Raw genomic sequence first — 13,501 nt, forward strand, 5'->3', positions numbered from 1 at the left:
AAAACTGAATTCTCTGATATGGTGCTTCATTGTTCTAAAAAAAAAAAAAAGTGTGGAGAGTTGTACAGTCCGTGCCCTGGTACAGTGTTTAATGAAGTTAAACAGGAAGTTTAGATTCATGAAGATCTTCTTGAAATGTTCATCCAGTGTCCTAGAACTTAGTATTCTAAAATAACACCAAGAAGTTACTGTTTTCTATTGTTCTGATTTTGATAGATGGTAGATTTATAGTGTGGTGATCCTTCTTATCTTCTCATCTCATTGCATACAAATAGCACTACAAAAAAAAAAAATACTGCAGGTCATCACCTATCAAAGTGGTGTGCTTTTGATGAATGAATCTAGCTTTTTGTGAATGGTGTAGCTGGTGTCTTTATAGTGTAGAAACCTGGAAATTAATTGTGAGGGGAGTGGCTTCTCTGTAACTATGCAATGCTCTTCTGTTTTTTAATGAACTCTTATCTTTGCTGTTGAGTATGCTGTATGGACCAAGATTTTGATCTTGTTGAAATTAATAATCAAATGTTATTGACTACATTGTTTTTTTGTTTTTTTTTTGTTTTTTTTTAAATAATAAATTTGCTTCCGTTTTTCTTTCCCAGTTATGTTAATTTTGTGGAGCTGCCTTTCTTTCATCTGGGATGGTATTTTTTTCTGTGTGGTGATATCTGATGTGATGCTGGTTTTGGTTTTAGGAGAAAAACAGCATTGATAACACAACACTGTTTATAGTTTCTGCTAAGCAGTGTTACACAAAGCAAAAGGTCCAAGGAGCTGGGAAGTAATGGAATTAGTACAGTTGACTTGAACTGTCCAAAGGATTATTCTATACTATATAATATTATGTAGAAGGAGTTCTGAAGAGGGGGAGAAATTCATCTCTCTCTCTGCTGCTGCTTTGGGGGCTAGTTGGGCATTGGTTGGGGGATGGTGAGCAATTACTTGTGCATCACTTCTTATTATTCATATATATAGATAGATATAGTCGTAACTATTGTCCTTTTCCTTTTTTCTGTTGTAGTAAATAGTTTTATAGAACCCATGAGTTCTACTCTTTTTTTTCTCTGTTCTCTTCCCTGTCTCACTGGGAAGGGGGGTTTAACGAATGACTATGGTGCTGAGCCACCTGATGGCTTAAACTACAACAGGAACTTTGCAATTTTAATGCCTAAACATGTTTTTCTATTTTCCCTGTTTTAAGTACTTCTCTTATCTACTCAGATCAAATCGAGCTCTTATTAATGTTTGGATTCCCTCAGTCTTTCTGCGTGGAAAAGCTGCTAATGCATTCCATGTTTATCAAGTAAGTAATTCTTCTTAACGTAGATGCTATAGTAAAGTTTCTGACTGAAATGGATCTCAGTGCAATTTTATTAGAGATAGTCCAAATGACTTGTCTTTTATAAAATCTTAGTTTATATTTCACACAACATAAATAAGTAAATAAATATCTTTAATGATATTCTGCTTCACTGAAACATAAGACACATTCGTTACTATTTTGCTTAGACGTTTGAAGAATTTTGTTTATTCTTACTGGTAACTTCTTATGAAATGTAGAAGGTCATTCCAAAAGTAATGCCTCCTCTTTATTTCAGTGAAAACTACTAGAGATCCAAAGAGCACAGTAAGCACTATTTGATAAAATCATAGAATCACTCAGGTTGGAAAAGACTTCACAGATCATCAAGTCCAACTGTGATCTGACCATATTACTCTAACTAACAGCCCTCTGCTAAATCACGTCCCTGAGCACCTCCAAATGGATTTTAAGCACTTCCAGGGACGGTGACTCAAATCACCTCCTTAGGGAACCTATTCCACTGCTTAACAACCTTTCTGTAAAGAAGTGTTTCCTAATGTCCAACTTTAAACTTACCCTAGCACTACTTGAGGCCACTTCCCCTCGTCCTGTCACCAGTGAGAAGAGACAGGCCCCGCTCTTGATGTAGTTACCTTTCAGGTATTGGAAGAGAGCAGCAAGGTCTCCCCTCAGCTTCCTTTTCCCCGGACCAAACAGCCCCAGTTCCTTCAGTTTTTCCGAATCGGCCCTATTCTCCAAGGCCTTCACAAGCCTTGTTGCCCTTCTTTGAACCTGCTCTAGTACCTCCATGTCTTTTCTGTGCCCAAAACTGAACATAATACTTGAGATGAGGCCTCACCAGTGCCAAATAAAGGGGTAGGATTACTTCCCTAGTCCTGCTCACCACTCCATTCCTGATCCAAGCCAGGATGCCATTAGCCTTCTTGGCCACCTGGGCACACTGCTGGCTCATTCAGCTGACTGTGCATCAGTACACCATCAGTACATAGGGAAAGTTCTCAACTACGGGATGCCATTTTTCAACATAGTCACCAACATTAGCTATGCATTTTGGCTGGTGATAAGCAAGAACCTTTGTGCTGATCTCATAAAAATCTGTTGCTGTCACCCCTTCTGGAAGGTGCCACCCACTGCCTCACTGTGCTAACATCCACTGTTTGGTCTCCATAAATGTTTTGAAATCATCAATGAATATCAGTGCAAGCTATTTTTCCATCATGAAGGGATTCAGTTACATGCCTTTGCTTCTTATGCATTACCGTGTCAGATGACATTTTGTCAGACTGCCCTTCTGCTGCCATATCTTGCATGGCAATAAAATATAATGGGATATTGGCAGGAAGATTCAACCTCTACTGCCATGTCTTTATGCTTCTGATATTGTGAGACAATGTAATAAAATAGGAGACATTACTTTTGGAGCAGCCCCTGTAGTTAGATTTTTTTTTTTTTGACAATTTGATTGTGCTTGATCGTAAGAAGAAATCTTGAAAGCTTGAGAACATGTGAAATTCATGTGTATTGCAGATATTTGGCATGAAGTTTCTTTATTGGAAAAAAATATTTGCCAGGATGAAAGAGTTTCAGAGCTTTATCCAAAGCCTCATGGAGTTTAGAAAATATATTCTGCTGCTATGGAGTGGCTTTGAATAGATTTCATCAGTTGCTCATCATTAATGAGTATCATTAATGAAGAACAAAGAATTCTGACTGTTAGAGTGGGCCTCAAACAAGGAAAAAATAAAGCCAATATCATAGCAAGATTCTAAAATACTTGACATTTTACAATGTCAGAAAGACAATTTTGAGAATTTTCTTATTTCTGCAGTATATTCTTATGATATTGGATATGAAAAAATTGTTTGAAAAATGTACAGATCATTTTTCTGAATATTCTTTTTGTCTGTTGACAGTGCAAAGATACCAGAGATATGTAACACGAAAAGGTAGAAGCAACTGTGTAAAAAGACATAGAATGTCTTTTGTTAGTTGTTTGTGTTTAGTAATACAAATGCACAGAACTCCTTTGAGTAGTTATCTACTTAGTCTGCTTTGTCTTTAGATGTTTTAAGAGGAAAAGTGAGCAAGAACTAATTATAAGAAAAATGACAGATGTTTCAGGTTATTTCTAAAGTTTGCTCTCAGTATCTGTTAAGATCTTTCCTTATGAAGGATATATCAATGGTATTCCTAGCAATTTTTCATCTCTGTATGACTAAGATCATTGTGTGTTAGGCAAATAACTGTTTTCTGACACTAAAGGGAGGGGAGAAAAAAGAGTTTACCAAAAAATAGGCCTACATTCCATTTTTATGTGCCTGTGTGCATCCATTATATATTGAAGTGTAGACATGCGTATGTACACGAATGTGTATCTCACTATGGGCTGGAGCACCTCTCCTATGAGGAAAGGCTGAGGGAACTGGGCTAGTTTAGTTTGGAGAAGAGAAGGCTCCTGAGAGACCTCATTGTGGCCTTCTAGTATTTGAAGGGGGTGTATAAAAAGGAGGAGGAATGGCCGTTTGTGAGGGTGGACAGTGATAGAACAAGGGGGAATGGTTTTGAATTGAGACAGGGAAGGTTTGGGTTAGATATTAGGAGGAAGTTTTTCTATCCAGAGGGTGGTGAGGCACTGGAACAGGTTGCCCAGGGAGGCTGTGGATGCCCCATCCCTGGAGGCATTCAAGGCCAGGCTGGATGTGGCTCTGGGCAGCCTGGGCTGCTGGTTGATGACCTGCACACAGCAGGGGGGATTGGAACTAGATTATCTTTGTGGTCCTTTTCAACCCAAGCCATTCTATGATTCAATGGTGAATACTTAAAGTGGTGGCTACATCTAGGTTCAGATATAAAGTCATGTGCAGGCTGAATATGTATTCTGTATTTTATAGATATCAGGAAAGCATTAATTTATATAAAGTCAGAATACCTTCAAAAACATCACTATGAATTTATCTGCCAAAACATGTGCTACTCATACAGGGAATTTAATTCAGTGTTGAAATAGTGGAAGAATGTATTCACCAAGCTATCAGTATGGAATGAACAGCTGAGGACTGGGAGTAACAAACAAGATAAATGGCCGAGCTCATTTATGAGAGTCCATTTATTTATAATACAGTTTATTTTTGCTGCTTTATCATTTGTTTCTCCAATGGCAGAAAGTAAAAAACGCAATTACAATCCTTTGTATCAGCTGTGTGAGAAATCTGTTTGCAATACATCATTCTTGGTAGCAATATTGTAGCATGTTGATATTACTGAGATTGTTTCCAATATATTTTGGAGTTAAAATTTTTCTGAGTTCTTGAGGAACCCTGGGCATAAAAACTGACTGCTAATTGTGAGAAGAAGTTGTCGAATAAAGGAAGCTGAAATGTGCCAATTGGAACAGGTGAAGTTGGAAACTTGTTTTGAGTAAGTGTAAATCTCAGATATGCTGTTTATGACTGTACTTAAAGCTATTGGGAGCAATGCTTAGCCTGCTTTAAAATTAGATTTTATCTGTAAAACTCTTTAGTATGGTAGAAACATAGAATCCTTAGAGTCTGGAGGGACCTTTAAAGGTCATCTAGCCCAGCTTCCCTGCATTGATCAGGGACGCCAAAGCTAGATCAGGTTGCCTAGGGCCTGATCCAGCCTCGCCTTGAAAGTCTCCGGGGATGGGGCATCAACCACAACACTGGGCAGCCTGTTCCAGTGCCTCACCACCCTCACTGTAAAAGACTTTTTCCTTATATTTAACCTAAATCACCATCTTTAAGTTTGAACCCATTTCCCATTGTTCTGTCACCACAGACCATTCTAAACAGTTTGTCCCCTTCTTTCCTGTAGCTCCCCTTTAGATACTGATTAGGTCTCGGAAATAAAGCTATGCACTCCTATGGCAAGCAATATTTTGTAATGAATCTCATTAGATGTGGAAATTTAAAGCAGATCTCTGTATTTGCAGAGTTGCATCACGTTCCTGTACCAGAAATTAACTGGCAGCATTTAGTGGTTACAAATCTTAAGAATTTAAAGACCTGATCTAGAAACAGCTACATCTTGTGCTCAGACTGAGTTGAAGGGTACCGTTGTGAGAAGCAGAATAACAAGCACTCACATCTTAGCACTGTCTAGAATTTTCTTTGAAATTAACAAAAGCCATCTACTTGTATCAGTAAGCTGTGGATGTTGAAACTGTTAGGTAGTGTATCATTTTAGTGAAAAAGAGTGATCAAATTGGTTGTGCACTTAATTGTATTTATGATGTTCCCTTAAATTTTTTTTCATTTGTTTTCTGAAATATCACCATTTCACAGTAGTAGGTCAACATCCGGATAACAGCAATAAATAATGATACAGAAACCTTGGCATTTGTGGCATAGAGCTTTTAAAATCAAACAGGCATTTATGGATTTCTTTCCTCTTGCAATGTGAATAGTCATCTGAAGATGCAGAGTCCTGCTGACTAGAGGTAGCTATGTGTTATGGAATTCAATTTTGTCATTCTTTAGAGTAACACAAGGAAATTTACCTGTAAGTGGAGAAGGATAGACTTCACATTTTTGGATCAGTATCTAAGAAATCTTGGGGAAGATATCAGTCCATTTGGTAATTGATGACACAGGGTAAAGGAGTGTGTAAAGGACATCAGAGTGGTGGAGATCCAATATTTTGGCACATGAATGAAATAAAATTTGAAGAAGAAACGGTTTGGATCAGAATTTGATGTTTCTGGAATAAAGGAAGCTTTCACAGGAGGGACGAATTTAAATGTGGGACTCAGTTATTGGCACTTAATGATCACAGGAGAATTTATAAACTGAAAAGTAGAGAAGGCTTTACGTATACAGAAGAGCAGATATTTGTGGTGGGAATAGGAACTGAAATAAGGTAGAATTCCTTAAACTAGTAATTAGAGTACAGTAGCAATCTTTCATATCATGAAAGGCGTGGAGAGATTTTTATCTGTTTCAATATATAAATTAGAGCATCTATTGAAATTAGTAGGTTGAACATAAAAAAAAAAAAAAAAAAAAAAAATTCCGACAGTGTTTTTTTTCTTCCAACATAATTGGAGAGAAATTTGAGACTTCTTACCTCAGAGTTTGCAATTACTTTAAATTCACATGGATCTAAAAAATTATTGGGCTAATTAAATTGAAGAAAAATCAAGCAAAACACAGATGTCACTTTTTTTTTATATCAGATCTCTTAAGTAGCTCTGTTTTGGAAGATGGAAAACATTTCTGGATACACCTACACGCACAGTGTTTATCTGAAAATGAACACAAAATACAAAAATCTGAGAAATAATTTTCAGAATTCACCAGAGAATTTTCTGAATGGTGTAAGTGTTGTGATCAGTATGCCTTGCAGAAGCTGGCCAGCTGAAGAAACTTGGAGATCATAATGTAGGATTAACCAAACATGAGTTGCTGTTGTGATACTGTGATAAAGTCTAATGCAGACCTAAAATGGAAATAAATATGATTAGTAAACCTTTTCTTCCAGTACACACTCATTCTAACTTATTCAGAAGCACAGCCTCTCTATACTTGCTGTGCTTTGTTTTTCTTTGGGCTTGTATCTTGAATATTGCCTTGCCATGTATTAGTGCAAATCAGTATTGTAATTAGTTTTGCACCTGAGCAGAGGGATGTGAATTCAATGAACCATTCCTATCCTTATTATGTTTCAGTAATTCATGGGGATTATTTATTCCTTTTTTGGTTAGAAAGGTGTTTTCTGGTGACTTATGTTAGTGATTTGTACAGTTTGATGACCATTTGTTGTGGAAATGCAAGTCATAGCTTGAGCCAGTGATGGAGCACCTGGTGGGAAGGCAGGTCCAGCCCATGGGAGCTCAGGTGCATGCAATGGAATGCACTGAGTGATGGAAGGGTGGAGCCAGGATCCACCCCTTCCCAGGTGGGATCATTTAAGTGTTGGCAGTGGAGGTGAGGGGATCTCTCTGGAGATCCCTGCCTGAGGTCTTCTAAAGGTAAGCAGCTTCCTTCTCTTATTTCTGTGCCTGCTGCTGTTGTCTTTGTGAGACTCCTTGCTTGCTGCAGCTTGGGATTTTGTTTCTCTGCTGTCGTTGTTGCACTTTCCATCACTTTATACCATTCTTCTGGTGAATATTTATTGATAGCCAGATGTTGGTCAGTCAGCCTACTGTTAGAAAATAATTTCTTGTATTCCCAGGGGCTAAGACAGAGCCCAGACCAGAATTAAAAAATATAAGTTTGCATTTATATTTTGCCTCTAGGTGGTGGTCATTAGTTGCAGTTTCGTTTAGTGATGATGCAAGATGGCTACTGCAATAATATTATTTTGTTGTATTTCTCAATTGTGGGATATTGGTATTTGGTACATACATACTTCACTTCCATGTGAAGTGTACAGCAAATAGAAACAAAACATACTGAATTCCATTATTACCAGTGGCTGAAACTTAAGATAATGAAACTGATTTTGTGATTCTTAACAAGATTCCAATATTTACGTGGCTACTTGCAAATCTTCCTTATTTGCAGAGTAATAAACATTTTTAAGTTGCACATAATAAGATTAAAGATAAACATGCCCTAATCAGGTAAGGCTGTTATTGCTCATAAGCTTATAAGCTCACCAAAGATTATCATCAATAAACATTCCTCTAATGTTTAAAATCCTTTGCAGCTCAACAGACTTCCTGTTTAATACTGACTGATTCATATGTTTCCTCATGTTTCTTTTTATGTTATGTACTTCAAATGGTCTTCCGGACCCCCCCCCCCCCGGGAGAGTGTTGCAGTACTTGAATGCTCCTCCTCAAGCAGGGAGAAAAACTTTCATGGAAATGAAGCCTAAAAGTAGGGGAGGAGAGCAGTATCTGAAACTACGAGTCTTTATGGGTAAGAAGTGATGCAGTGGAAATGCAGCTTGGGATCTGCTCTTCTGGCCTGATGTGCCTGTTGATCTTCATGCATATGTGAGCCGGCATAGTGCTTCATCAAAGACAGAAATCTTAAGAAGAGGAGGAAATGGATTGCATGTTAAAATAGTTGGAAAATAGCCTAAGAATTAGGGAAAAAAAATATTTTCTTTCATGTCTATGTTTTGCAGGTTTATATAAGAATAAAGGACGATGAATGGAATGTTTATCGAAGATATACGGAGTTCAGAAGCTTGCATCATAAATTACAGAGTAAATACCACCAAGTGAGGACTTTTAACTTTCCACCAAAAAAAGCTATTGGAAATAAGGTAATTAAATTAATTCATAGTATCAGTAAGAGTTCAGAAAGTAACCTTTCCTTCACACATGTAAAAAAGATGATTATCATTTTCCTTAAGTGCACATTGACTATGAGTCAGAGAATTTCTGAACAATTTTTAAAACTTTACGTTATTTTTATGGACAGCATAAGCATTAGAACTGCATTTTTTTTTTGAAGGGAGAAAGGAAGGGAGGAAAGAGAATTTTTATAATTCTATAACTTCTTGATATGTATTAGACAAGAAGCCAGGATATCAGAGCATGATTATATGTTTTAATGCTAATTTGACAGCATTCTGTCCTTAAACTGAAAAGAATTAAAAGTGTTTCTGATTAAGAATAAGTAGATGCAAATATTCTGAAGGCTTAATGTCACTTAAAAGCTTGGGCTATTTATCTGTTGTGGCTACACTGATGATACAGTAAAAATGTTCATCCTTTGAAGACCTTAAATGAGAGAAGGTTTTTCCAAAGTACATTATTCAATTCTTGATTACCAAAACTCTAGGATGTTTAATAGTTTTAATATAAGGCAAAAATCTTCAATATACATCCTGAAAGCTGATTTAAGTTGTTAATCTTTATAGTGAATAAATAATCTGAAAACTAAATCTAACTATCACAAGTAAAATATAAGGGGGATTAAATCACGCTTATAACTTTAAAACTTCTGTACTAAACCACTGGATGCTGATTCTTTTTTTTTTTTTTTTTTAAGCGGTTGCACATTGGCCACCTCAATAAATAAGGAAAGACTTCTTTTAAGCTCTCTTTATACTCTTTCATCCTAATTACTTCATATACTAATTAAATTATTATTTTAGTTACACAATTGATAACTATAGAAGTAACAGTTGAGCAAGTCATTAAAGTTTTTGTATTGCTTTCAATGCATTAGCTTTGGACTAAAATTCTCCCATAGTCATGTAAAAACCCACAATCATTTTCATCATATCAGTTCTTAGAAAAAGTTACTGTTTGCTAGGTGCCATCCATTGCTCTCCTGAAAGAGTGCTATGGTGAGATATTAACCAATTGTGCAATTGGTATTGATTAGTGATTACTTTTCTGGCTACTTGCTGTGAAGAGCATGGAAACCACAAAGTGATGCATTTACATCAGTTCCCCTCAGTTTATCATGGAAGCTTATTTCTACGGTGTTATATACAATGGTATAGGGAGGACCCGGGGAACTACAGGTCGGTGAGTCTCACCTCCATGCCTGGGAAGATCATGGAACAGATCCTCCTGGACAACATGCTCGATCACATAAAGAATGAGCATGTGATCCGAGACAGCCAGCACGGCTTCACCAAAGGAAGGTCATGCCTAACTAATCTTGTGGCCTTCTGTGATGGAGTGACAGCATTGGTGGACGAAGGGAAGGCAACTGATGTCACTTACCTGGACCTGAGCAAGGCCTTTGACATGGTCCCCCACCACATCCTCATCTCCAAATTGGAGGGAAGTGGATTTGATGGGTGGACGACCCGATGGATAAGCAATTGGTTGAAAGGCCGCAGACAGAGGGTGGTGGTCAATGGCTCTATGTCCAGGTGGAGGCCGGTAACAAGTGGTGTCCCCCAAGGGTCTGTCTTGGGACTGGTGCTCTTTAACATCTTTATTAATGACATCTATGAGGGAATTGAGCGCACCCTCAGCAAGTTTGCTGACGACACCAAGCTGAGTGGTGCGGTTGATACGGTGGAAGGAAGGGATGCCATTCAGAGGGACCTCAACAGGCTGGAAAGCTGGGCTCGGGTGAACCTGATGAGGTTCAACACGGCAAAGTGCAAGATTTTGCATTTGGGCCGGAAGAACCCCAGGCACCTGTACAGGCTGGGAGGAGCAGTCCTTGAGAGCAGCTCGGCAGAGAAGGACCTGGGGGTCCTGATGGATGAGAGACTGAATATGAGCCAGCAGTGCACTCTGGCAGCTCGAAAGGCAAATGGGATCCTGGGCTCCATCAGGAGAGGGGTGGTCAGCAGGGACAGAGAGGTGATTGTCCCTCTCTACTTGGCTCTTGTGAGGCCCCATCTGGAGTACTGTGTCCAGGTGTGGAGCCCTCAGTACAAGAAAGACATAGAGATTTTGGAAAGGGTCCAGAGGAGGGTGTCACGGATTTGACCAGATCAATCTATGTCCGTGACAGGGGCGACAGGCCTCTGCCCTCCCCCCCCCACCCCAGTCCCACAAAATGGGAAGGAAGGAAGGGAGGAAAAGAACAGCGGCAATAATCTATGGAGGAAAACTTATTTTACTATAATATCGGAATACAAGATAACACAATAGATACAATTTAATTGCAATTGAGATTAATAAATCAGACAAGATGAGAGAGAGAGAGTTCCCGGGACCGATTCAAACCTGAAAAGCTTGGAACGGCTAGGAAAGCACCCTCCAGCACCCACTGCCAGGCAGCAAGAGAGCGCCCCCCCCACCCGGAAGGGCCAGATCCCGTGACTTCTGTAATGTACAGGGATAGGTAGCTGGGATTGGGGCAGTGACACTTTAATGTCCCGTACACTACATGATGTTTTGATGTGGAATACTGAAACCCAAAAACAAAAAAAACAAAAACAAAAAAACATAGAACCATGACATTCCACCCCTTATTCTACATCGTTACATCATGCTTAAAATATATATACATATATACAAACAAACAAAAAATGATTAAAATGCACACATGGCTATGTACATATACATAGAATTAGTAACTGCACTCCCCCGGCATCAAGTTTCCTTGTGGTACACATTGGACATCCCCATTCTTCTGCATTACCCACCAAGTGGATCCTGGTCCCTGGGCAAAAACTGTACCACGGAGAGGTTTGCCCTTTCCAGAAGCTGGAAGAACCCAAACTGCCTTTCCTAACATGTTCTTTACATGTACAACAGGGACTTTATCTCCCTCTACGGTATGTAGGGAACTGGATTGGTTAGGACCATCACGATTGATAGATCCTCTGGTATTGACCAACCAGGTGGCTTCTGCCAAATGCTTCTCCCAGTGCTTAAATGTTCCGCCACCCAGTGCTTTTAGCATCGTTTTTAACAGTCCATTGTATCGTTCAATTTTACCAGAGGCTGGAGCATGATAGGGAATATGGTAAATCCATTCAATGCCGTGATCTTTGGCCCAAGTATTTACAAGAGAATTTTTGAAATGAGTCCCATTATCTGACTCAATCCTTTCTGGGGTGCCGTGTCGCCACAGGACTTGTTTCTCGAGACCCAGTATGGTGTTTCGGGCGGTAGCATGGGGTACTGCATATGTTTCAAGCCACCCAGTGGTTGCCTCCACCATAGTAAGCACATAATGCTTACCATTGCGAGATCGTGGCAAGGTGATATAATCAACCTGCCATGCCTCCCCATATTTGTACTTTTGCCATCGCCCTTCTTCCCACAGAGGTTTCATCCTCTTGGCTTGTTTGATGATGGCACATGTTTCACAGTTATGAATAACCTGTGCAATGGCATCCATAGTTAAGTCCACCCCTCGGTCTCTAGCCCATTTGTATGTTGCATCTCTCCCTTGATGACCTGAGGTCTCATGGGCCCACCGAGCCAGAAATAATTCACCCTTGTTCTGCCAGTCCAGGTCTATTTGAGCCACCTCAATTCTGGCAGCTCGATCTACCTGATGGTTATTTTGCTGTTCTTCAGTAGCCCGACTCTTGGGCACATGAGCATCTACATGGCGCACCTTTACAATCATATTCTTTATTCGGGCAGCAATGTCTTTCCACAGTTCAGCAGCCCAAATAGGTTTACCCCTTCTTTGCCAGTTATTTTGCTCCCACTGCTGTAACCACCCCCATAAGGCATTTGCTACCATCCATGAGTCAGTGTAAAGATAGAGCATTGGCCACCTCTCCCGTTCAGCGACATCTAAGGCCAGTTGGACAGCCTTTACCTCTGCAAATTGGCTTGATTCTCCTTTCCCTTCGGTGGCCTCTGCAACTTGTCGTGTGGGGCTCCACACAGCAGATTTCCATCTGCGATGCTTTCCCACAATACGACACGATCCATCTGTGAACAGGGCATATTTCTTTTCATTCTCCGGTAGTTCATTGTATGGTGGGGCTTCTTTAGCACGTGATACTTCTTCTCCCGGTGGTGTTCCAAACTTTTTACCTTCAGGCCAGTCCATGATGATCTCTAGGATTCCTGGACGGCTGAGGTTCCCCATCCGTGCTCGTTGTGTAATCAGTGCAATCCACTTACTCCAAGTGGCATCAGTAGCATGATGGGTGGAGGGAACCTTTCCTTTAAACATCCAGTTCAGCACTGGTAGTCGAGGTGCCAGAAGGAGCTGTGTTTCAGTACCGACTACTTCGGAAGCAGCCCGAACCCCTTCATAAGCGGCTAAGATCTCCTTCTCAGTTGGAGTGTAGTGCTCTTCAGACCCTCTATATGCCCGACTCCAGAATCCCAGGGGTCGGCCTCGTGTCTCTCCTGAGGCTCTTTGCCACAAACTCCAAGTAGGACCGTTCTCTCCAGCAGCAGTGTAGAGGATGTTCTTTATACCTTGTCCAGTCCGTACTGGCCCTAGGGCCACGGCACGGGCTATCTCCTGTTTAATCTGTTCAAAAGCATGCTGCTGCTCAGGGCCCCATGTAAACTCATTTCTCATTCGCGTCACATAATAAAGGGGGCTTACAATGAGGCTGTAGTTTGGAACGTGCATTCTCCAAAAGCCCACTGCACCCAGAAAAGATTGTGTCTCTCTTTTGCTAGTGGGTGGAGACATAGCAGTGATTTTGTCGATCACGTCTGTCGGGATGTGACGACGGCCATCTTGCCACTTTATACCTAGGAATTGAATCTCCTGGGCAGGTCCTTTCACTTTGCTTCGCTTAATAGCAAAACCAGCACTCAGAAGAATTTGGATCATTCTCTCTCCTTTTGTGAAGACTTCT

At 40.1% G+C, this 13,501-nt stretch overlaps 1 protein-coding gene across 3 annotated transcripts in view; it reads left to right on the forward strand.

The window, feature by feature from the left end:
- SNX29 (sorting nexin 29) overlaps window positions 1-13,501 on the forward strand; it is a 79,321-nt gene that overhangs the window by 40,138 nt on the left and 25,682 nt on the right. Inside the window, exons 18-20 of one of the 3 annotated variants that reach the window (XM_042864369.1) lie at window positions 1,222-1,303; window positions 8,420-8,560; window positions 9,292-9,361. In XM_042864369.1, coding sequence (XP_042720303.1) covers window positions 1,222-1,303; window positions 8,420-8,560; window positions 9,292-9,321 — 253 coding nt within the window. In that variant the 3' untranslated portion in view covers window positions 9,322-9,361. Of the gene's footprint in view, window positions 1-1,221; window positions 1,304-8,419; window positions 8,561-9,291; window positions 9,362-13,501 lie in introns of those variants that run through there. The other 2 variants (XM_042864370.1, XM_042864371.1) reach the window with 2 other exon arrangements.

The sequence above is a fragment of the Lagopus leucura genome, unplaced genomic scaffold (assembly GCF_019238085.1).
Source record: "Lagopus leucura isolate 7727_CA_CO unplaced genomic scaffold, USGS_WTPT01 Super-Scaffold_760, whole genome shotgun sequence".
NCBI lineage: Eukaryota > Metazoa > Chordata > Aves > Galliformes > Phasianidae > Lagopus > Lagopus leucura.